Raw genomic sequence first — 26,430 nt, 5'->3', positions numbered from 1 at the left:
AGGCTCCCAGAGCAAGGGTCCAAGTCCATTTTGGTATGTGGCAGCTCTTCCTTGGTTTTCCTTGGGATCTGGGGAGCAGGATGCTGAGTCTTATCCACCAATCTGCTATACACCCTAAAATGAGTTAGACTGTCTGTTGGTAGGGGCATTTGGTGTGGATTTATTGCCATCCATCTTAGGGGAGGGACAGGTAGAGGCTTCATCAAAGCCAGGAAAACTCAAATCAGTCCCTTGAGGATGCAGGCCAGGGGAGGGCAGAAGAAACCATGGCGACTGTCTGGGCCTCAGAAAGCACCCAGCATAAGGGAGAACCAAGTTATTAAAAAGGACAATAAAATAAATAAATCAGCCTTCTGGGTTCACATAAATATTTCACTGATCAGTTAAAAGACAGGAAAGGGAATATAGAAAGAGTGCCTAACATTTAATGGGATTTGGGTAAAATATTACACTTTGCAGAAGTTACTCAAGTGTAGCAGGGAGTCTATGAACTAAAATTACTTTCTCAAATGACCACTATACTAATTTCTTCCCCAGAACCACACAGGGAAGGACCCATAGGAACAACACAGTATCACAAAATGCTCACCAGCCCTGAACCTATTCTCTCCCTTCCTGAAATTGCAGACACACTTCTGCACAAACCCAGCGCTCTCAGTACGGAGCCAGTGTCACTCGAAGCTACACACCTGTGCACAAATTAAAATATCTCCACTCACAATTCCCGTGCATCAGATACAACTAACCCTGAAAGTGTCCTTCCAAAGCCCTCTACTGGCTCTTACAGCTCGCTCTCCAGAGCCAGTCAGAGGGGAATAGCGAGTGTTATCAAGTAGGAGCAGGAAGGTGGGGGTAAAAGGAGTGAAGACCACCCCCTGGGGCCATACAGGGCACCTCCTACAGTCAGAGACCAGTGTCTCAGCTCTTCTCCCTCCATCCTCCCTAGTCTCCTGGGGTCCCCAGACCACGTTTATCTGAAGAGAAAATCCTCTCTGAAGGACAGACATGAAAATGATCTGAGTTTAAAAAAACAGTAAACAGCTGCAACTTTCATCTGGGGCCCTCTAATCTCCTACTGACAGAGTTCTCCCAGATACGCAGCTGATCCTTAAAGAAACAGCTTTCAGTGTAGCCAGGGCTATACTGCCAGTGGCTGAGAGAACACACTGGGAGTAAGGAAATGTGCCAGTCCTCAGCTTGGGGGTGGGGGTCTGCCAACAGCAAGGACTAACCTTCAGAGAAAAGGCAAAAAATAATGAGAAAGAAGAAAGCGAAACTGTGCATGTGACCAGTTTATAGACTCCGAGAGGGTCTTCTGATTATGTTGTAAAAGATGCTGGCCATATAAATAAAGAGTTACTGTAACTTCTGGGTTGGCCTATAAGAACATGCTCTATGCTCCAAGGCTCCCAAACAGTTTTTAGCCAATAAAGAATGCAGCAGCTCGACTGCTGAGTGACACGGAACACAGGTAGTAAGTACACTATACCTGCGTCTGCATTTGTCGACGGCTGCCTTTTTGCCTGAAGGAGTATTTGTGATGCTGACTGTAGCTTATAGCTACCACTCCACTTCTTGAGATCAAATTAAGACTATGCTGCCAGTGCTCGGGCTGCCCACACGGAGAGGCAGAAGGGTTGTGCAGAATCTCCATTTGTCTCATTTCCTGCCAACCTTGAATGGGCAGCAGCCTCCTCCCCAGGATGGGGCGTGGCATAGTCCTTTAAATTAGCAATAGTGATTTTAATACCTGCTGGTCACCAGTGCTGATGCTTTTTAATTAAATATAACTGTTTTACATACACTCATTTGTGGGGTAATTGTTTTTAATCACAATAGGGTGCAATGTAATTGTGCCAGGACTCCCAAGTCCATGGCACCGTGGAAGTCACTGACAGAGCAGCTCATGGGAAGAAACAAATACCACAAGCTGCACTCACAAAGCTGCCACGGGAGCCTCTGCGTTCCCATTAAAGTGTCTCATCAGATCCCAGCCTGGGCAACAGAAAAGAGCAGTGGTCCCCGGGAGAAGATTTACCATCTACTCTACCTTTTATTTCAGATGCAGCAAGTTCAGCTGTTGGGGGGAGGGAGCGATCCTGGCAACAAAACACAAAGGGCCTGGATCACAGCCTGCTTCTAAATAACACAAACAGATAAGGAATTAGGTGATTAGAGAGTGTACTGCCAGTGGGGCTAAATATCAGCCCCTTTGGGAACATGTATCTTCTATTGTACTACAGCCCAACTTGCCCAAGAGCTACCTCTGATCTGAACGGACCTTTTCATACTTCCTTCTTCCTGGCAAGTTTTCTCTTTGAAGAATGAAGATACAACTACAAAAATTGAAAATAATTTATATACACAAAAATTAGTGGAAACTGATTATGGTACATCCACATTTTTAAAAACTGCACAGCCATTAATCTTGTTTTGGAGGGGCGCCTGGCTGGCTCAGTTGGTAGAGCATACAACTCTTGATCTTGGGGTCGTGAGTTCGAGCCCCACATTGCGTGCGGAGATTACTTAAAAAAGAATTAAATCTTTAAAAAAAAAATCATGTTTTGGAAAACTACTTAAAGGCCAACAGAGATGCCTAGTTACAAAACATGAACACAAAGGTGAGAAGGTCATGAGATGTTAACAGTGGTGATGTTGTCTCTGGATGGTGGGATTCAATTTGTATTTTCTTCTTTAAATTTTCTAAAACTTATTAAATAAATATGTTTAATAAGAAGGAAAAATATATTTAAGGTAGAAAATTTAGATGAAATCAGAAGCCTAAGCCATCTATCTGATGGGGTTAGTGAATGAACATTAAATAGTGAAAATAATGAAGTAAATAGAAGAAAATGCTCGCAGGGCTCAGCAACCTATACAAAAATGACTAGTGTTAAGACTCCTTATTAAAAGACAATCCAATCTCTTCTCCCTTCATAGGGTTGGACTGACTCTTCTAAACAATGAGATTACTGCCTGGAAAACTTCATCCAAGAGACAAGAACAATGAGAACAATGTTCAAGAATAAGAACATCCACTTTTCTGATGCTAAACACCCACTTGAAGTATAAAACAGAATCTCTCAGTATAAATTATGGTACCTCCAAAATGATTGCTGGAAATATTTTAATTTGTAAAAATACACTGATTCAAGAAAGCTTGTGTTACAAAGACAACCAGGAGCAGCTTTTGGTAGAGGGCAGAAATCCTGAGAAACAGGAGGGTGGCGAGAAGCCCCTGCAGCACCGCATAAGGCAGAGCGAGGGTCACTAACCTGGACTGGCAACACGAAAGTCCACGGGGCACATTTGGAGACGTAGGAAACAAACCTCTGTTAGAATCCTGGATCCTCCACTTACCAGAGAAAAGGCCTTGGAAAAAACTCTTCTATTCCCAAGCCTCTGTTTATCTGTGGAACAGGGATGGGAATGGAGACAGCACGCACCCTGTGCCAGGATCTCACCCTCTGCCTGAGCCATACAGGCACCCAGGGCACCTCAGCCTTCCTCAGTATCCAGCAATCCCCTTCACTTTGATTCTGTAAATAATAAAGCAACCCCTTCCATAAGAGAACACTCTCACCCATCAGAACATTCTGGTCTGTCTGGCAGCTGGACTTTGCATCATAAATTAATAAATATACAAATGGACTTTTAAATCATATCTTTGTGAGTTCACTTAGTCCACATCAGTTAACCAGTCCGACAGACGGCATTTCACAGCCTGTAAACCTCAGAGCTGCCCTACAAAGCAGGTAAGCAGAGCAGAAGACCTTCTGTAAGGCCCTAAAAAATGGACAAGCTTTCCTTCTCCCTCCCCCAACACTAAAGCTACACAACGTACTGCTGTGCACCTGTCGCGACTCAGAAGGTACTCTACAATTTCGCTGTGCTGTATCCCGAACTGTGAGCAAGGTCTGGCTCCTCCAAAGCACCTGTATTTTCTTCCAATGATTCGAGGGCTGCTTGCACATGCCCAAGGCAAGGCATTCTTTATCCTGCACCCTCTTCTCCACCTTACCAAGTTCAGTTAATATAATGGCACATGAGGTGTGATGTGTGACCCAGATCTAACAAGGCACCACTTCATAAATCTTTTCACTTTTTATCATGAAATTCACCCAGAAACTGAACAGGCCCCACCTAAACTAAACATCGGCTCAAATCATATATAATAAACCCCAAGAAACTCCCCTATTCCCCCAGAGAGCCCTGCTCTCAGAAGCAGATAAATGTCTTCAGGCAAAACTCTATCTCCTTTCACTGGAATCCTCAGGAGATGTTCTAAGCTAAGAAGGGATACATCTGGTTTGCAGTTGGCTCTGAGACCTGGGGGAAGAAAAGCTCATACAGGAAGCAGCAAAGATGTTACTGCATCTGTCTCCAGGAAGAAAAATTATATTCTTGAGCCCAAAATCCTGGACAGCCAGCCTTGGTAAAGCCCCACCTTCCTACTGCTAGGAACAACAATCTAGAACAGTAGCCTCAAGCGGAAGTAGAATGGAAACACCTGGCAAGTGCGAAAAATGAACCTACCAGGCTCTAACCAGAGATTCTAACACAAGTAGCTTACAAAGCACACCCTCAGAAAAACTGACTTTGCTTCTACTCTAGGAGAAATGCTCTCACCTGGATTTCACTGTTAGAGTCAGAGGGGCACACACCTTTGTATCTGAGCTAGGGCTTAGAGGGAAAGGGTAGGAAAGGAATCCAGGAGGAAAAGGGCAGTGACAAGACCCTATACACATTACAAGCTGGCTGTTCAATCAAAAGATAGGGCATCAAAAGGGATCCACTTGCTCTTTGTTCTTGGAGCAGTCCTGTGCACACCCAGGAAGCCAGAGCTCATTTTTAGCAAATGAGAAGCAAAAGGATTGCAGCCATACTTGCAGTGAATCTCACAGTCAACAATCGAATGATCTGCCCCTTGTAGAACTTCCCATTTAAGGGATACCTTTGAACCACGCACACAAGCATTATTTGCCTAGCAGGGAAGGGGACAGAGGCAGAAAAGCAACGTGCCAGGGTCAAATAGCCACCAGAAAGAACAAGGAGCCCCTACTCCCCAGCTTCCGAACTCAAGTCACTTCAGTATCACCACGATGCCGTAAGATATACAAGCATGAGGATGGGAGAGTCAGAAACTGCTTCCTTAGATTGTACATCCTCAAGTCTCCTGCTGCATTAAGCTCAAGGAGCTCTACTACCACGTGGGGCTCTACGTCCCTGGATTAGCCCCGGCAGAAGATTACAACCGGGCAGAGAAGACACAGTCACTGTGGAGTTGGGGTGAAAGAAAAAAAGGGAAATAAAACTATTTTCTTAGTTCTTTGCCCCCTCTCATTACTCCTGCCCATACTAATAATGAGGAGCAAGCTTGAGAGAGGGAAAGGTATAAAGATGGCAGTGAAAGAGGGAGCAAGAGAGCAGCTGGGAAAAGTATGTGAAGCTGCAATTGTCTAAAGCCTGTTTTCTCCCACAGCACCATGGAAGAAGTGGAGTTCTGAAACCTGCTACCACTAGTTACAAACAGCAAGGATAACACTGACAATCACAAATGACAAAGACTCCCTCCTTGACCAAACTCTACTCAGGCTCCTCTGAACTCCCTTCTCAACTAGGCCCTGACTTTTGGACACTATGTTCATCTCTACATTGTCCAGTTCTGCCAAGAATCCTGGTACTTCAGTTTGGCCCAAATTCCCTCCCCTTGATATCTGATTATTCTTGATATCTGGTTGGGTTCCTCATCCTCCACCCCCCCACCCCACATCCTGCTCCTTGATTATAAATTCCCACTTGTCTTTGCTGTACTCAGAACCCAAGCTCTCCGCCCCACTGCAAAACCCCACTGTGGGTCCCTACCACCATCACAGTGATGACTAAACAGGTATACCTTACTGTTCTTTAGCAAGTGTCATAAATAACATCTTAACACAAGTCAAAAGAAGGAAAACCCTGCCCTACTAAAGGCATACTATACAGGCTCAAGCACTCACCTAAAGGCAAAGACTCTACTGCAATGAGTGAGGCACCTTCTGCAAATTACTATCAGCCATAGACTTAGAGATCTGGCCAACAAAGGTATCAACTTATGTAAATTCTAGGAGCAAAGGATATTGGCCTGGCTTAAACTGAGCAAATGTAGTTTTATAGAACATAAAATTACGTTTAATAAGCAGCTTAAATGTGGTTATCCAAGAAAACTAGAGCAATCCAGTTTCGTTGCTGTCAATGTCTTTAGCGAATTCAGGTTAAAGGTGCCATTCCTGGGGGCGCCTGGGTGGCTCAGTCGGTTAAGCATCCGACTCTGGGTTTCAGCTCAGGTCATGATCTCAGGGTCATAAGATTGAGCCCCACACTGGGTTCTGAGCTCAGCATGAGTCTGCTGGAGATTCTCTCCCTCTCCCTCAGCTCACACCCATGTGCACGTTGTAAATAAAATCTTTTTTTAAAAATTTTTTAAAATAAATTAAAAAAAAAAAGTTCCACTCCTAGCTAAACCCCAAGCGAGGCAGCTAAAGGGCAACAGTGAACAGTGAGCTTCAACAATGCTAAGCATTCGTTTGCAAACTCATGCAGCATCCAAAACACAGCAGAGAATTTCAGAGCAATATTCAAGACAAGGGGGATTGAGGGGGCAGCCACAAGCTCCTTTGTAAGGTGTGCAGTAACTGGTAACAGAATGACCAAGCCGCATGTGCCCAAGAGACTTTATTCAAACCAAAGTTACAAACTCCCTCTCTGTACTTCAGGAGAGGGGTAGGAGAGGGGAATGGGAGGAACGACAGTGGGGGATGGGGGAGATAACTGAAAGAAACAGAATGAAAACTAAAATAGCAGAAGCACAAATCAATACTCTTACCATTCAGATACTTAAGAAATACTTTTAAGTCAAAACACAGAAGCAAACAAAAGAAGAGGCAGCAGCCTGTATTAAAATTTTTGAGAACCCTGAGGTGGGGAAGATACTGTGCCTGAGGGGAAAGGAGCAGCATGAGGCCACAAGTCTCCAGGGCAGCCAGCTCTGAGATGGGCACAGCAACAAGGAGAGAGCATGTGTCCACGTGAACACATTCAATTACATTCCAGGACAGAGATCTTAAACACCATCAGCTTCTGCCCTCGGAATTCATTTCTCGCTGGGTAATGAGGGTAAGAGATGAAAGGCTGTAGGATTTTTACGCTGAATTTTCAGTTTGTCAGGTTCCATCTACCACATCAGATACCTGGGACTAATCTTTATCTTTTAGGATAGAGACATATCTCTCTAACAGAGCTCCAATAACTATTCTCTACCCGCTGTATTTTATGGATATCTGATAATAACATGGATAATAACATTTCCACTGTGGAAAACACAAGTACGGAGGTTCCTCAAAAAATTAAAAATAGAATTGCCATATGATCCAGTAATTACACTACTGGGTATTTACCCATAAAGAATGAAAACACTAATTCAAAAAGACACAGGCACCCTATGTTTATGCAGCATTATTTGCAATAGCCAAGATATGGAAGCAGTCCAAGTGTCCATCCACAGATGAATAAAGTGGTAATAGATACACACAATGGAATATTATTCAGCCATAACGAAGAATGAAATCTTGCCATTTGCAACAACATGGATGGAGGTAGAGAGTATAATGCTAAGTGACATAAACCACTCAAAGATACATACCATAGGATCTCAGTCATAGGTGGAATTTAAAAAACAAAAGAACAAAGAACACTACAACACTCTTCAGTACAGAGAACAAAGTGGTAGTTGCTGAGGGAGGTGGGTGGGGGAAAGGGAGAAAGAGATGGTGGGCATTAAGGATATACTTACCTTGATGAGCACTGAGCAGTGTACAGAACTGCTGAATCATTATGTTATACACCTGAAACTACGTCAATTACACTTGAATTAAAAAAATAACAACATGGAGCCCAAATGCTGGTATAAACTGAAGCAGCTTAATGGTTTCCTTATTGGGAAGCTTACATTTTTCTGAACTCTGGTATTACTGAGTCCAAGCACCTCCAGAATAACTAGAACTTAGAACCATTCACTCCTCCAACAGAAAAGGACTGGAAGGGGGTGAAGCCAAAAAGCTTTCACAATGAGGAGGTGGCACCACAACGCAATCTGCGAAGGCAAGACAGAGCCTGGCCCAAATGGAGGGAGGAACCCTGGATGTTTTCCTGAGGAAAATGCTGAGCTGTTAGTTTAATACACACTGAAAGGAATAGCAAAGGGCTGAGGAAACTTCTTTCTTCTGTACAACAAATAAGAAATAAATAAAATAAACTGCTTTGAGTGATGTCAAGTCTCCCTCATCTTAAAGTACAAACTGGCTTACGACTCCTGGCTGTCCCAACGGCCAAAACCGGCAAATGGAGCCGCCTGCCAGTCTCCCATGAAGACACAGAGTGCTCACTCACAGCAGCTGCGCTAAGAGGTAAAAAGAAAGAGGGTCCGATAAGAATAGGGCGGACAGTACAGGCTGCACCCCCACCCATAGGGACCAGCCTCCAGCCACAGCTCGAGGGAGCAGGCAGGCTGGGAAGGGAGCCCTGGGCATTCGGCACATCAGCAGCCCTTCTGCAGAGATCCACCTACGGCTTCTGCATGGCAGTGTTTCTAAAACAAGCCCCTCCAGCTGGATAAGCAGATGCTAAAGGCAGCTCCATATGAATAAGAATGTGGCTTTCTCCTAATTCCAGACCACCTTACAAAAGACAACTGCACACACACACACACACACACACACACACACACACACACACAAAAGTCAAACCTTCCTACTAGCCTCCCTAGTAATGATGAGGAAAATGTCCTAGGAATGGTAGAGCTACAGACTCGAAGAGTCAAGTGTTGGTGTATTCTGCCCATCCCCCAGTCCCAAATTATGAACAAGGAGTAAAAGACAGACAGTGAGAATGAAATGAGCCATTACCCAACAAACACTGAGTATCGACTATGTGCTGGGAAGGGAGCTAGCAATAGATGCAAAGAAATGAGGAATCTATTTGACCCAGAAAAACCTAACTTGGGTAAGGAAGTGGGGTGGAAAGGGGTGGGAGGTAGGGAAGGGAAAAAGCATTTTAAAGCAGAAACTAGAAACTACATACATCCATTATGTGGGTTTTCCAAAAATCAGCAAGACAGCAGAAGGACCCAAATTCTGGGACCAATGTCTGAACACAAAGCTGCAGCAGATGTCCACATAAAGAAGGTATTTCCGCTTAGCCTCATCAAGGACCCAATATAGTGAAACAAGGATGAAGGAGAGCATATCAACTGGCTTCTCCCTGTACAGAGATCCTCCTGTCAAACAGCAGTGCACCACGGTGGCCACCAACACGACACTGAACCAGGCAATGGCATTTAAGGCCAAAACCAGACTGCTCTCACACTAGATGGTGAAATGAAGGCCTATGAAATGTGAACAACCCATAAAGTGGCCGGAGATTTTCAAAGAAGGGCTGAAATAAAAAGTGACATCAAAAATATGCCTAAGCAATAGACCTGTCATTTACTAGGAAAAAAAGCAAGCATCTGTGTCCTTCAGCTTCCCCTTCTAGTCTCTGTTCTGAAAAGCCCTTTCCAAAGCAGTGACACGAAATGATGCTTCTTCCTCCATAATCTATCATCCAGTCTGAAGTCCACCCTGTGATCACAACACACTCCAACTGGTCAGGATTAGAGATTCAGTTTCTAAAATTATAAACACTTTCCTTATAAAAATAACTTCCCAGATCCATAGCACCTATAACACATGAGGATCTTAAATGTTTGGTTTCTGAACCGAATCAAATTTTCCCAGTAAAAAGCTAATTAGCCCACCAAGGAATGAAACCTACAGCCCTGGCCTGTGAAGTAGAAAGCACTGATGACTGCACTAAATTTGCCTTGAATATAAATGTTATGCAAAAAAAAAGGGGGGGGGTAATTTATCTAAACACAGTGTAGGTAGCTCTGCAATCAGTATCTCATAAATAAAAAGAGAAAGATGAAGGGAAAGCTCTCTAATTGATTTTAAAATTAGTTCCAAGCAAAGAAATAATCTGACAGCCAACAAGGTCGACAACAGTAAAAAAATATATAGCCCTTGGGGAAAAAGTGCACCTAAAAACTCCAATGAATCAAGACACCTGAACTGCCATGAAGGAAGAATATTTGGGAAAGCCTAAATAAGAGTAGAAAGCCAATTGGAGACTGACTGTAACATCACTTAAAATCCTGAAATTAACCTCTCTGGTGGACTGCATCCAATCCGCATTGTGCTAACGGAACGCCATCGTGACGAAAACCAGCGCGCGGAGAGGGGCAGGACTAGACAACCCACCTGAAGGAGTAGACTGAAACTTGGGGGGGGGGGCACCTAGGTGGCTCAGTTGGTTAAGCGGCTGCCTTCAGCTCAGGTCATGATCCTAGGGTCCTGAGATTGAGTCCCACATTGGGCTCCCAGCTCAGCAGAGAGACTGCTTCTCTCTCTGCCTGCCTCTCCCCCTGCTTGTGCTCTCTGTCTGTCTGTCTCTCTCTGACAAATAAATAAAATTAAAAAAAAAAAAAAAAAGATTGAAACTTGGGAGTGGGGAAGAGGAAGTGCCTACAGAAAAGGAAGCCATGTGTGACCTGGCCATAAAAATACACAATCCAAATTAGGAAGGTGAAAAAACAGGAGTGCAAACACACCCTCGCAGAACTTTTCAACACCAGGACACGCTGCCTCAAACTGGAATGACTGTTGGCAGCACTCAAGGAGAAAAGCAATGGATAGGGTAAAAATGCAATCTATGCTCAAAAAGCAATCTATGGGGGCACCTGGGTGGCACAGCGGTTAAGCGTCTGCCTTCGGCTCAGGGCGTGATCCCGGCGTTACGGGATCGAGCCCCACATCAGGCTCCTCCGCTGTGAGCCTGCTTCTTCCTCTCCCACTCCCCCTGCTTGTGTTCCCTCTCTCACTGGCTGTCTCTATCTCTGTCGCATAAATAAATAAAATCTTTAAAAAAAAAAAAAGAAAAGCAATCTATGCATTAGGTCTTAAGCCTCAGCATATATTTTGATGTAAACATTTATTAAATGTCTACTATATTCACAGCACTCTGCGAGATTCTGAAAGAGAGGGGATATGAAGCTGAGCAAACCATTTCCACTCCAGCCCCCAGTGGAGTTTAGGTTTCATAATGGAAAGCAGGCTGGACATCAATAAATGGTACAGGATGATACAGAAAAGGGAAAGACTATGTGTATGGAAATCTCTGGCCTAAAGGAGCTTTCAAGAACCAGGGCAAGAAAGCCCGTTACCTCCGCACAGCAGCTATGGTAAATGGTCACAGGACAGTAAGTGTGATGGTGCTGTCAACTCTGGAAACAACAGAGAATTACTGCAGCTCACAGGACTAAAAAGAGCCAAGAAATATGAACATACCAGCACTCGGAAGATTTAGATAAATTGAAAATACAGAACTGTGTAACAGCGATGATCAAATGAAGAGAGAAGAAAGAGAGGAAGATGGATTGAAAGAGGTAAATGCATATGGATCAAGGAAGGATTAAGCAACAGGCCCCATGAGATTGTTAAAATCCCACAAAATTACTGGAAGGGGATAGGCAAAATCATGAGAAAGGGGATACATTAACTAAAGGAAACAAAAGAAAATAAAATTTGTAATAGGGAGAAGAAAGTAAATCAAAGGGAAATAGATAGGCAATTGCTGTCTTTTCCCAGCTATAATTCACTTACAAAGATCAGTGGAACATGTATTTTAAGGAACCCTGCTATCTACCCAGATACCAAATGTCTTGACCTCACAGAGTCAGGCTTGCCCCCCAGTGCCCTCCCCAGCAGAGGAGCAGGAATTAATCTTTTAAAAATGACAGAGTTACGGACATCCTGAATCTTAAATAGATGAGCTAAGACCCACCCACAGTCTCCGAATGGTAATTTTTTCAGTCCTCTAACAAAGGAGGTTTCAAGTGTTCTTCTCAAAAATGCCCAGATCAAACAAATCAGAAACTGGTACAGAATGCCTCTGCCAGCGCTCTGACATATTCTACGTCTTTTGATCACATTGCTGCAGTCCCCAAGTCTCTCCATTGGAAACCGGTGAAATGCTATATCCGTTTCAAAGAGCTTTTGCTTTTCTCCAAGGTCCTTAATGCCAAGCTGGAGTCCCGCTCTAATTTGCTATTTGCCTTATGCTCCCAGTCCCAGGCGCGAGATCACAGTCAGTGGGTTTATTGGTTTGCCCTGGCTTCACTCAGGGACTGCGGCCCCACAGCTCTCTGTTGGTATGCATCTCAGTGGCAGCGTCGTCTGCTTTAAGGTCCAGAGGGAGCAGTCGTCTTGCTTTTCAGAAATCTCAACTGAAGGGAATAGGTTGAGAACCGCTTTTAATCGTGTCTAAATGGCAAAGCACCCTGGGGCCCTGTACAACAAATGGAGTTATTAGCACCCGAAACTGCCCTGCCTCTGAGAAAAAGCCCTTAGGAATCCCAGGGCATCCCGAGCAGGCCTACCTGCAGCTTGTCTGCCACGACTGCCTATAGGAGACCCTGTGGGGTCGGGCCTTGGAAGCACCTCCCAAGAAAGGCAGCAAGGATACTGGGAGATTAGGCAGATTACAGCTCAAACAAAACTGATCCTCTGGTGCCCACATCTGAATATTTAGAGGCCTGCTGTGAAAGAACATTTACGTGTTAAGTTAAGTTCCACAGGGAGGAGAGTGAAAGATAGGGTGATGGAATCAAAAACCAGCTGAAAGCAGGGGACTGCAGGGTCAGGGGAAGGCCTCCCCCTTCAGGTTTCCAGACTTCCCAGAGGCCTAAACTGAAGGGGTGTGTGTGTGTGTGTGTGTGTGTGTGTGTGTGTGTGTGTGTGTGTGTGTGTGTGTGTGTGTGTAAGCTCGCGTGTGCATGTGAGAGGTAGAGAAGGAGAGTGGTGGTGGGGATAGAGAGAGGGAGGAGGGTGGGGGGGTGGAAGAGAGAGGCTCTATGGATAGAGGAGTTTGAGGAAGAAGGTCCTGCAACTGAAAGCAAACTTTCTACACTTAACACCCAGGGGCTGGGTAAACTCTGTACCTTTTTAATGGTAAACTCTAGCTCTGTATCTTTGCCCACTACAATAGCACTGCACCGGCCAACCTGACTCCATGGGGGGAATAAGTCAGGCCCTCCATCAGATGCCAAGGGGCTATATATCCTTTGTCATTAACACTCCAAGGGTGACACAAAGACATGGCAGCCTTAGACACTAGGAGCACTATGTTTTCCTATCCCAGATCAAACCCAAAGGCTCTCTGGGAAGTTCTGAGATTGCACAATGTGTTGTCTCCTCTAAGGCAGTAGCTCAGAAAACCCACAGCCTTTCTCCAACACTTGGCAACTGTTTCTTTATGGCAAACAACCGCCTCAAACAAACTACAGTACACCTTTAGAGAACCCTGACACATGTTCAGGTCCTCAGGAACACCACACATCAGTATCCAAAATGGCACTCAGCCTGAAGGAGTTAAGATCTCCAAGGAGCTGACACTGGAGTCACCCTGGATAATCCAGAGGCATGATACCACAGAAACAGAATCAACAGCATCAGACATACCACTGTAATCTTTGAGGAAAATATTACACATCCTTGCTTTTAACTCTGTCACACTTTCCAGCAACAAATCCAGTTCTAGCCAAAATCTGGAAGTAATGGCTACCCGTGAATTCCTGGATATTATTGGAAAGCAGCTGCCTAGGATGAAAACAGTTCCTTTGATCATGCTGTTTTGTCCAGAGCCTTTCCTCTGGCTGCATTACAAAGTAACCAAAAAAAGAGGAGTGGAAGTATACAGTTAGCCTTGGGCAAAACCACCTTGCCTTCATGTATGATTCAAGAGAAAAGAACTTGTCTCTGTGTTCAAAAAAGGAAAATCCAATTTGCCCAACTATCCCCACAATGTAGAAATGTCTCAGAAGATCTATGTAAGTTGATGACAGGTTATTAGACTTTTTAGGGTTTGGGGAAGGTAAACATTAGAAGAATCTCCCCTTCCTTAACTTGAAGGGCAAACTCCATTGGGTCGTCATCTGGGAGCTTGTAGGGAGGCCCAGCCCACAGCAGGAGTCAAACCTGCCATCTGCCTGCCCTTGAGGAAGCTCATGCAAAGACTTTCCCTTCCCTCTTCACCTACTCCACCAGTTCCTTAACCTGCACCTTCTCCCACTCTGCTCCAATACCATAAACAGTCGGATTAGCTGTTTCCCTGTTTCAAGTCAATGATCTCCAGAAGCAGAAGACCATCTCTCCATGTCTCACTCAAAGACCTCCACAGTCCATCCATCGTCTCCAAACAATCCTTAAGCAACCCACATTTCTGTAACTACAAGACCATTCCAATTCCTGAATACATCCAACATTTTCACTGGAGATTCTTATCAGCCCTGTTCTAACTACAACAGCCACATATTCTTGTGCACAAGGGCACTGGCCAAGGGGACAGAGGCTGAATGGGAGCTGAACTGCAGCCACCATTCTGCTTGCCAAGCCACATGCCCTGACAAGAGGCTGCCTGGAAGAAGGAGTACCCCTCTCTAATTTGCACAAGGGAGCCCCATGGGCTAAGAGAGGCCCCGGCTCCAACATCTATGCCTTGAGTACTTTACTGGACTCCCCTTGTAGTTACAAGAATGGTTTTTAATATTCCTTACTGCATACCAACCAAAGACTCCAAGGAGATGCCTGCTTTCCCAGTCACTACGTACATATAGTTACGGCCTCACTGGGATTCCCGAGGTAATTTTTATTCCTACGCCCATACTGTAAATCTCTGGTAACTTTAAGGTAAGCAGAGAGCAGTTCTGGGGAATTCTTTAAGCAGAAAGGCAAACACTCTGAATCCTCCTGTATAGAGACTGTTAAAGCAACATCCCAAGTTCTCCTTCCGTACTCCTTTCGTCCCCAGGCCCTTGGTCAATTGGGGCTTAGCAAAAGAAACACGAGAACTCCTTCCTGCAGATGAGTTTTCATCTAGCATGATCTTCTCTTTTAAATGCAAATTACTTTCATGTTTTGTAAATGCAAGCCACCAACGCAAGAGTACTCAAATCCAAACACGCCACTGCTGAGTTTAAAATTCTTCACACAAAAATCTACAAGTATGGCACACGTTTTCAGCATGTGGCCCCTGCCCAACTCCCAAGACCATTTCTTACTATTTCCTAGAATTAACTACCCTCTACTCCAGTCATAGTCTCTCTCTTTACAAGTATCCTCAGATGTTCACAAGCATGCATGATCTGTCCCTGCCCACATTTTGTCCCACACAGGCATCATATCATGCACTATCCACAGTGGCCATCCATTCCCTCTTCCTAAATTCACCCAACTCTTGTCATTACTGCTATCTCAGTCAGAAACTGTCTTCTCCCCACATTTTACCTAGCTCAGTCCTAGTCACCCTTGAGACTTTACACATCACTTCCTCCAAGAAGCCTTCCCAGATTACACATTCTTATACACTCTAAACTTTTCTTTCATAACATTTCACGTAAATGAAATTACTTGTGTATTTCCCCTACTAGGTTCTAAAGTTCCATGAGGATGATTCCATGAAAGTTTATTCCCTGCTGCATCCCCAGCATAGCATCTGGTGCAAAGCAGATACCCAGTGAATACTTCTCAATGATGACAAACCCAAACCCATTCATTTTAATTTCTAAATCTATGCTGTCCATTACAGAAGCCACCACCAACGGTGGCTGTTGAGCTCTAGAAATACGCTAGAACAAATTGAAATGTGTTCCAAGTATAAAACATACACCAGATTTCAAAGACTTAGGAAAAATCAAATTAAGTAAAACATCTCATTAACTTTTTACATTCATTAAATGTTGAAATGAGGGGTGCCTGGGTGGCTCAGTCGGTTGAGCGTCCTTGATTTTTGTTCAGGTCATGATCTCAGGGTCACGAGATCGAGCCTTGCTTCGGGCTCTGCGCTCAGTGGGGAATTGGCTTGACATTCCCTCTCCCCCTCTCCCTGCCTGTGTTAGAGCACATGCGGGCACACTCTCTAAAATAAATAAATCTTTTTAAAAAAAATGTTGAAATGATATTGTTTTGGATATGTTAGGTAAAATAAAATGTATTAAAATTGATGTCTTTAATATAACTACTAGGCAATTTTAAATAACAAATAAAGCTCATATTTGTGGCTTGCATTATAGATCTATAGAGCATTGCTGGTCTAGAAGTGCCCTTTCTTCCATCCGCCAACTTCTCATCAGTGAACACTCAACAGGTAAGCTAGTTGCTCCTGGGGAGACTTCCCTGAGTGCCCACCGTGACTGGGTGCTTCACGGCACCCTCCACCATTGTATTCCAAGTACATATATATTAACTTATTCTTATGTGACTGCCTCATTAAAATCTTTCAAAGGAATTTAAGAAATAAGAAAAATCATTACTCACTTGACCTAAGCCATATATTATAGACTCTTACAGCTGAGCCTTACTTCAAACTTTCTTAAAATGGAGCAAGATCTCAGATGCGAATAGAAGTTAAAATAAGATAAAAAATAAGAGACAACCTACCTTCATAAAGAACAAGGAATTTCATAAACAGGATCCTGCCCTAAACTAGAGAATATATTCCAACAACTTCCCATTCTCTACTAGGCTAAGGGAAAAATCCATCCATTACCCCCTGAGGAGTTCCAAAGGATCCTGGAAAAACTAAAAATTCGCAGCAGTAGTTCCTACTGCTCCTGAAACCCTGCTATTCACCCTACCTAAGCTCCAGCATCCCCGCCCTCCCTAAAAACTGCTTGAAATTCAGTATATAGTCTACATTAACATAATGCTTTGGCCAATGATGCAGGCACAAAAATTAACGTTCAAGAATTTCAAAGTTGTGGTTGCTGTGGGAACCTTAATTCCAACTGCATGGCACAGATGCGAATCGTGGAGTACTCCCAATACTGATAAAATTGGAGATGTCTATTTACTCTGTGCAATGAGGCACAGCTACAGTTACTGCAAGAACCTTATTTTGGCATTTCTAGGCTTTCATGCATTTAAATTCTCAACCTTACCACAATATCATTTACCGCATTAAAGTGCCTCCTCTGTAGGGGAGGAAAAGAGAATGAACTGATTGGCCAGACATTCAAAGAAGCCATCCTTTATATGTTTCTTATGCACAATCTGATTCAAAAGACAATCATGATATTTTATTTTACTCTTACGGGCTGTCTGTAAACTCTCATGCAAATGAAAACAGGGCATGAATTTCAACTTGTAAATGCACCAAGACATGTGTACGTGCAAAACATCAGAAGAGCAAATTTCCTGTCTTTAGAACTACAAAAGGGATAAATTAAAGCACAGAGCACTAATGTCAACCACGCTGTGCTTAATTTCTGAAAACTAGCCGAACACCTGCCTGGGGCACCGGCTCTCAGAGTAGACCCGGTTCTATAACCAGTTCCACACTGCAGTTATCAGAGGATAGAAAGTAAGACTTGGAAAGAGGTCTGTAAAAACAAGATATAACCAAACAAACAAATTCAAGAGAAACTTCAATCCCTATCTTCAACCTCTCCTAACAATGGAAAGAAAAGGACCAGAAATTTAAAACAAAACTGCCTGCAAACTACCAACTCCTATAGTTTTTCATCATAAGCATTTCTCAAAATTGATATACCCCAATCACACATACTGGTTAGGCAAGCACCTTTGCTGCCAAAAGATGCAACAAATAGTATGAAACAGTGTAACCAGTAATTACAGATACCACTTGCAATAGATGAAGCAGGTGCCCCAGAGAATATGTATACCAAGACTCATTTCTTCCTCGAACAAAACACATGGAACTTTCAAATCAAAATGACCAGGCCCTATAATCATGCACGTGAGATACAGACCTTCTCCTCTCCTTATTCTCAGAGAAATGAAATCTTGTTAATAAATGAAACTTAACCACTGCCCACCTATCCCAACCCTAACTCCTCTCAAATCCCTTGGGGGAATGCCAGCAATGCCTGCCCAAAACGAAGCAGAGCAGGGAGTGTGGTTCAGCAGAAACCGGCGCCTGCCTGAGGATAGCTGGGCTGCAGACATTAGGAAACAATATTCTGGAAATTGAAAATACTGTCTTTTAGCATTTTCACACATATGTACCATGTGTAAGTATTCTCCAGCATCTTCCCTTCGGTTTTTGAAAAGAGGCTCCACTGCCTCCCTATTCTCACCTGCATGTTCTCCCCTTCCAGCCTCGGTGGTCGGATACTGGACAGGTGGATGGTCTTGTAGTCACCAGAGTTCAGTTTCACGACAATGGCATCTGCATTCAGCACCTGCATCACCTGTGGGCAAAAGGCAAAAATGCTTAAACCTGCTCCGATAGCCCAGATCTCACAGCACACATGCAAGGAGCACGGCCCACCACAGTCATAGGGAGAAAAGTCAGATCAATAGCCATTTGGGGGCAGATCCAATACCATGCTTCGCAGTACGATGATGCTGGAGGAAACTATGCTATAATTATCAGTCCCCAAAGACCTTATTATGATTTCTCAATGAGGCAGAATCTATATCATTCATAAAAAATGATCTTTTTTATCTTTTGCCCTGACCAAAACTTGTGGTTAACTACAAAGCTTACTGGAAATCTAGTCTCTATGTTAGTGAAGATAATTACTTGAAACAGGTTCTAAACTAAATCAAATCCTTATCTCAATGTGAATCTAGGAAAAGAGACAAGGGCTGGATTGGAAGATATCAGCACTAGATAAGAACCAAAATAGGACGCCCCAAAAGAGAGCAGAAAAATCAAAGACAAGTGAAGGGCAAAAAGAACTGTCATCACAGTGTGGTAAAAGAGAGGCTCAGCTGTTAATCTCAGGGCAGAAACATTAAATTGCTAAGATATTACTTCAACTACTCTGAAAGTCAACTTTTCAGAGCGCTACTATGGGCAACTTTGTTTTAGACCCCAATACCGGTAACAGTGGAGCCCACTCCCAGCTAAAGATGATTAACTTCCACTCTTGGGTAACCTACAAGGATATCTATTCAAAGGGCAAAAGCACAAATATTCCTCTGGGGAGGTTATTAGAACATTCCACCAATGTGTACAGAATGAAACGGCATTGAAACCAGCCTAGGGCCACATCAGGGTTATGACTAGAACCCATAATTCAGCTAGCAGTCTACAATTCATTCAATTACACTCAAAGCCTGTTGTTACAAGGCTGTTTGGGTTTTTTGTTTTTTGGTGCTTTATTTTTTTTTAAACAATATTTTTCTACAAGGTAGCTATTGACTACAAATCACTATCACCATCCGCTTTGTCTGCAGAATCAAAACCAACTCTTCCAGGCTTCAATCAGGCCCCATCTGGAGCCAACAGGCAGCTGAACAAACTACAGGGTCAGCTGCCACAGTGAGGGCAGACTCGCAAAATGTCCCTTCTCTTTCATGTAAGAAACAAAAGGAGCTAGACTCTCCTTTGCTATGGTGGATATCACACTGATATGTATCCTAAAAGAGCCCTAACTATTCCCTGGAAGGCTTCACATCTTTTAAAACAGAATACATCCATTTACTTGCAGACTCTTCCAAAAATGGCTATCCTCTACCTTTCCCAAAGAATCGGCCAACCACACACCAAAAAGAGTAAAGACTGACTGAAGGGACAATCTGAAGGAAGAGCAAAAACCAAAAGCCAAGTGAGAAATTATACATGACAGGAAATAGCAGGAAAAAAGTGCCATCAGACAGAATGAATGAAAAAAGAAAGAGGATAGTTGGAATCAAGCTGTAGTCCATGGAAGGCTGACTATATGGCAGGCAGATGGGAAGACATCCCTGGGTTTTACCACCACAAGTAATAGAAAGCAAGTGTAGGGAAAAACAGGCCAGTGACCAGAAGAGTAATGACAGGTCTGAGAAAGAACAGGGTAGATGAGGAGAGCGGGTATTTTTAATTTTCAAATATGTAAGATTAACCTGCAAACCTCAACGTGGCAAAAGACCAGTCTCAAATAGCCACTACCATTCTGCTTTAACCTTTCTGACAGATCCTGAGAACTGCAAAAGCTAAACACTAAAATCCAGATAGCCAGAACCCAAAACTCACCTGGTCAGAAAAAATTAGTGAAGTCCAAGGGCAATGAAAAGCATGATCTGTGGTCGCATGAGCACCACAAGGTCAGGGCTGGTTACCTGGGTATGGGTGGTGGAGAAAGTCTACCGGACCCTCCAAAGCAAAGAAAATCACACAGAACTTAAGAACAGCCCAGAAGGTATAACCAAAACTACAGATTCATCAACTGAAAGGAAAAGAGTACATCTTGTTCCCATTACCATCTAGACAGATTAATGCCAAGCAAAAATGCCCATCACAATGCAATCTTCCTCCCACTCCCTAAAGATACCAGTAGTGCCTTGGACAACTGAACAAAAGAAAAAGATCACAGCTAATAATTTTTCTAACCTTCAAAATCCTATATTTGGGTAAAAGGAGAAGTATCATAAAATGGATGACAAAACTTTCGTGCGGTGAAGTATCCATGATACAGGCTATTCTGCTATCCTACCTTCAAACCAAGGAGAAGAAAAATTCCACAAAGCCATACCAAGCAGAATAGCTACTACAGCAAATCAATACTGCTCCTCCGCAAAGTTTAAGACCATCATCTTGAATGCACACAACACCCAGTATTTCTGAAATCTCAATGATGGACAGAGCTATACATTCCTCTCACACCAGAACTATTATTAAATTATCAAGTGCCAAAAACACAGGGAAATTCCCGTTAATCAAGACATGAGAAATACCGAGATACTCTCCACTCCCTTGCCATGCTCAGAGAATAAAACCAGTGAAAGCATGAGAGTGCTCACACCTTCACCCCCTGATTACAGAACGCGAAGATCTGAGCATACCCCTGTGACAAGTTACTGGTATTCGTCACCCCTTAGAATGTGTTAGCAGCAGCAAATGGATTCTTAGAGCTGTAAATTTCAGGCCTCGGCAGCAGACTCTCTGCTCGGCATCTCCCTGATTAGAAACCTCCTCTTCAGGAACTGCACACTGACGCTGGCAACCTAACGAGACTCGGCTTTCTGATGAAGAGGTGTATGGTGAGTGCGCGTGTGTGTCAATGTGTATATGTAAGCGGGGTTTATGACTTTTTATTCCGCTTTAAATTGTGTCATTACTGTCCAGAGAACAAGCAGCTCCTGAGCAGAGGCACGGAAGCAGCAATAAAATAGTGGTTATAGTCACGTACTGTGCGATAAGTAAAATGCAGAGTGGATTACTGTTCACAGCCTGCTCATCAGCACCACTGCAGACCACATTTCTAACTGTGATATTTCTTACGGTGCCTTCACCAGGCAAAGTCTATGTATGCCCACATCACTCACTCTCTCTATAAGCGACGGACCCCTAATCACTCCACCCTTCTCACTCCACACCTACCATACCACACACTCCAGGAGATAACCTAAGGGACAGGAGCTTCTGCACAGCAAAAGTCACTAGCTGGATCATAATACAAGCCCTAAATCCAATTTCTCCAATTCTTGAAGCCCAATTGTGAAAGGAAAAATGAGTGGCTTAATGATGATGAGTGTAGGCTAAGGGCTGCCACAAGTCAAGAGAACTGCAGAGTTCTGTCAGGGGCAAGGGACATCCATTCCTGTTTCTGGCCTGCTGCCACACTCCCCAGCTGCAGAGTCTGTCCACAGTGCTCACTGGGAGGCCAAGGGCTGCTACCGTTCAGCTTCCTCAACCCCTGCAGCATATATGAAATGAACAAAAAGAGCCAACAACAGTTTCCTGAGCTACAGAGATCCTCAGAATAGCTCCCCAGATGCAACTACCAATACTCCCAAAGCTGCCTCAATTATCAGTGCTGGACAAAAATAAAAGGACCATCAGCGCACACAGGGCTTCTCTGGGTCCCACCAAGGAGTGCCCTTGATGGGGTCACAGGGAATGGGACACCAAATACCCTTATTACTGTCTGAAATCATGACACCCAGCTACTTCTCCTGTTCCCTAAGGCTGTATGCTAGGTCTCTTCTCCCCCAAGCACATTGTGGAAACACCACTGAAGCAGCACCGGAAGTGGGTAAAAAGGAAGTACGCAGTAACTGCTTACAGCAATGGCCTGGAGCCGCCCCCAGAACGGTGCAGCGGCCACCCTGTACCCTCAACAAAATACTAAGCCCAACAATGTCTTCATGCAAATAATTCCAGGCACCTAAGCATGAGCAAGCAGACTAGTCGATAATAAGGACTTGAAAGGAAACCAGGCATCAGACAAATCCTAACAGACGGGGCACCCTACAACACACCTGACCAGCATTCTGCAACACTGTCACGGTCATCAAAACCCAAGAAAGTCCGAGAGACTACCATATCCAAAAGGAGCCTAACAAGGCATGACAACTAAATTTACTGTGCAATGATGGATAGATTTTGGAACAGAAAAACAGACTAGAGAAAAGCTAACGAAATTTGACTAAAGTATGGACTTCAGTTGATAATAACATATCAATATTGGTACACTAATTATAATAAATGTACCATACTCATGTCGGGTTACAGAAAAAACTAGGAGGAGGGCAGTGGTAATGTGGGAACTCTGTGCCATCTGCTCAATTTTTCTGTGAATCTAAAACTGTTCTAAAAAATAAAATCTCAATTGAAAAAAACAAGTATTTTTTACAAATCTCTTCTAATTTAATTTTATTTTCTTATCAGCAAATCAGTTTACCAACTTAAGCTACAAACCAAGTCTCAATCTCTTTTTGGTTCAGAGGCTACCTTCCTAACCAAACCATCCCCAGAACTTCCTCTTCACCTGAAAGCCCTATGACAGAAGTCCAGGAAATAGCTATTATTTTTGTTGTTGTTGTTCTCTCCACATTACCAAATGCAAATGTAACGGAAAGTCTAGATAATACCAAAAATATTAAAATGCGGGTTTGCTTAAAAAACCATCTCAAAGAAGCATGACAATGAACTCCATTCAGAGCTATGACTAGAAGCACAGCAAAAAATGATCAGGGCCAAACCAAATAAGTCTTAGAATCCACTGCATGCATCCATGAATAGCTTTAACCTGACCTTCAACATGGCACATGGCCACCAAGTCCAGAAAGTTGACTACTTAAGGGTAATCTTCCAGACACAGCCTAGATGGTAAGCGCCTTGAAAGCAGCAACCACTTCTCATTCTTTGGTGTCTTCTCAAAGCAGAGGGCTCTGCTTGTTTAAGCGATCACTTGGTACAAAGAACCAAGCAAGATGCCTCTCACCAGGCAGGGCAATGAGAAGACTCCACCTCCTGAAAACATGCTGTCACTTGCCAGCCCTCCCACCACCCCTGAGTGTTATTCAGGTCTGTAAAATCTGCAAGGCCCAAGAATCCAGCAGCAGGGACAGGGAAGCCAAGCCACGTGCTCAGGGGACCATATGGCTACAAACAGCACAGATCAGCTAAAACACCACAGGGAAGGCAGGCAGGAAACTGGCAAGCCATGACAGGCACAAAAGTCTCAAGCCAGCTCAGCTAATCGCTGTGAAGTGAACATGCTTCTCCGCTAACCTGGAGAGACAAGGAGAGCCCTCCCTTACATCTCCTTCCTTAAGAAGTGAAACAGTTTAAGCAGAGGATGGGAAACATTCTTTCAGCAGGCTATATGTATCAAGACAGTACTTTGTTGATTTCAGGTTACTTAGAAGTGAGACTCTTGGCCAACACATCTCACCTACAGCATCAGTTCCAGAAATCACCTATACAGCCCAAGAGGCACCCAGTTCAAGAGTTCATAGGTTATCTTTTGCAGGCTTTTCAAGCTATTTAGCTGTTCCCTGTACAATTAGTTTCTAGAAGACAGGGCAGGTGACTGCTAAAGAGACCAGCATTTGTTCTAGCCTTACAGTCATATGAGCCTCAGAGCAGAATCTGTCAGCAAAAACTTGCAGGACTGTCAGACTATGTCTGTGAAGTCCCAGGGCACCTTAGGACCCTTTTAGGTTACCTTGAAAAAGTAGCACAGTATTAACAGACATTTTAAACCAGGTAAAAGGACTACAAAATGGCAGTTGGGTTCTAGGTTATGAAAAGAAATGCAGATCATTTTTTTCCTTTTGGATATAAAGTGGATATCCCATGCTCTACAACAGGGGATAGCAAACTATGACCCAAGGGCCATCTAGCCCACTGCCTACTGTTGTGAATAAAGCTTTGCTGGAACACAACCATGCTCATTCATTTACATAACGTCTATACCCGTTTTCTTGCTACAGTAGAAGAGTCAGGTAGTTGCAACAGAGACTATATGGCCCACAAAACATATTTACTACATGGTCCTTTAAGAAAAAGTTAGTACACCTCTGTTCTACAACATATTAGAAAATGAACACACATAGGGCTATACATGGTTAACATTCCTAGAAAGCTGTTTAGCAAATGTGCTCTAAAACATTCCTGTGGAAATAAATGCCATTTACATAGAGATTTATTCCATTTTCTAAATAATGGAAAAATTATACACTATATGAATATCGACCTATTGGGGACTGGTTACATAAATTATGCAGTCTTACAATGGAACATTATGAACAAACTAAAGCAAGCTCAAACATTTACTTTGGCACCCTCCCTAAATACCTTTAAACAAAAATAAAGGGATTTGGGGTGGGGAGACAAGTTCAATAGGATAAAGATAATAGGAGAGATGAATATGGCAACAAAACATCGGAAGCTAGAAAGCAGATGGATGAGTGGTAACAGACTACACAGAAGCTGAATCCTGGCTAGTGATAAGAAAACACAATAGCCAGTCTGATTAATACTGCAAACTTCCTCCACCTGCCAAGACGATGAAATTGTCAAATCAGGAATCTCAAGTGGAGATGAAAATGGGACCAAACCCTATGACTAGATTTCAAGATCTATACCATAAATGCCATATACGGGTTCGCTGTTTTAAACCCAGTGTTTGAGACCTTATTTCTAAATAAGAGAGATAAGCAAGAATCACCAGGTATCCAAGGAAAGCCTCTCATACAAAAAAATAAGGGACCAAAATAACCAAAGAGAATTTAAAACAACTTGGAAAATACGCACTATGCAGGGAAAAGAAATTTTTCAAAAAAGTATAATTAATTCCTCAGAAAGCTAACAGATGATATTTCATCTCTGAAACAAGTGATATTACTATTAAAAAATAACAAGAGAAAATAGACACATAAATCAACAGAATGGAATAAAGAGCCCAGAAATAAACTTACACTACATGGTCAACTAATCTACAACAAACAAAGAAAGAATATACAATGGAGAAAAGATAGTTTCTTCAGTAAATGGTGCTGGGAAAATTGGACAGCTACATGCAAAAGAAGGAAACTGAACCACTTTCTTCCCACCAGACACAAAAATAAACTCAAAATGTATTAAAGACCTAAATGTAAAACCTGAAACCATAAAACTTCTAAAAGAAAACATAGGCAGTAATCTCTTGGACATCGACCTTAGCAATATTATTCTCTGGATCTGTCTCCTCAGGCAAGGGAAACAAAAGCAAAATGTAAACTACTGGGACTACATCAAGCTAAAAAGCTTTTGCACAGCAAAGGAAATCAAAAATGAAAAGGCAACCTCCTGAACAGAAGATATTTGCAAATGAACTATCTGTTGATTAAGGGGTTAATATCCAAAATATATAAAGAACAGAACACCAAAACAATCCAATTTAAAAACGGACAGAGGGGACGCCTGGGTGGCACAGCGGTTAAGCGTCTGCCTTCGGCTCAGGGCGTGATCCTGCCGTTATGGGATCGAGCCCCACATCAGGCTCTTCTGCTATGAACCTGCTTCTTCCTCTCCCAATCCCCCTGCTTGTGTTCCCTCTCTCGCTGGCTGTCTCTATCTCTGTCGAATAAATAAAATAAAATCTTTAAAAAATAAAAAAATAAATAAAATAAAAAAATAAATAAATAAAAACGGACAGAGGACTTGAACAGGCATTTCTCCAAAGATAACATACAGATGGCCAACAGACACATGAAAAGATGCTCAACCTCACTCATCACCAGGAAAATGCAAATCAAAGCCACAATGAGATACCACCTCACACCTGTCAGAATGGCTAAAATCAGAAACACAAGAAATAACAAGTGCCAAAAAGACAAGAAATAAGAAGTGTTGGTGAGGATGCAGAGGAAAGGGAACCCTCATGCGTTAGTAGCAGGAATATACACTGGTGCAGCCCCTGTGGAAAACAGGGTGGAGGGTCCTCAAAAAATAAAAAATAAAAAATAGAAATACCATACAATCCAGTAATGACACCTCTGGGTATATTCAAAGAAAACAGAAACACTCATTTGAAAAGATATATGCACCCCTATGTTTACTGCAGCTTTATAATAGCCA

At 43.1% G+C, this 26,430-nt stretch overlaps 1 protein-coding gene across 2 annotated transcripts in view; it reads right to left on the bottom strand.

Moving 5' to 3' along the window:
* Positions 1–26,430, bottom strand: part of SND1 (staphylococcal nuclease and tudor domain containing 1) — a 412,648-nt gene that overhangs the window by 333,215 nt on the left and 53,003 nt on the right. For both annotated transcript variants that reach the window (XM_034671485.1, XM_002913419.4), the window contains exon 10: positions 18,227–18,340. In XM_034671485.1, the coding sequence (XP_034527376.1) occupies positions 18,227–18,340 (114 nt within the window). The remainder of the gene's footprint in view (positions 1–18,226; positions 18,341–26,430) is intronic.

This window comes from Ailuropoda melanoleuca, chromosome 1 (assembly GCF_002007445.2).
Source record: "Ailuropoda melanoleuca isolate Jingjing chromosome 1, ASM200744v2, whole genome shotgun sequence".
Lineage (NCBI taxonomy): Eukaryota > Metazoa > Chordata > Mammalia > Carnivora > Ursidae > Ailuropoda > Ailuropoda melanoleuca.
Note: the sequence above shows the minus strand (reverse complement) of the source record. Positions and strands in the feature narration are given on the sequence as shown.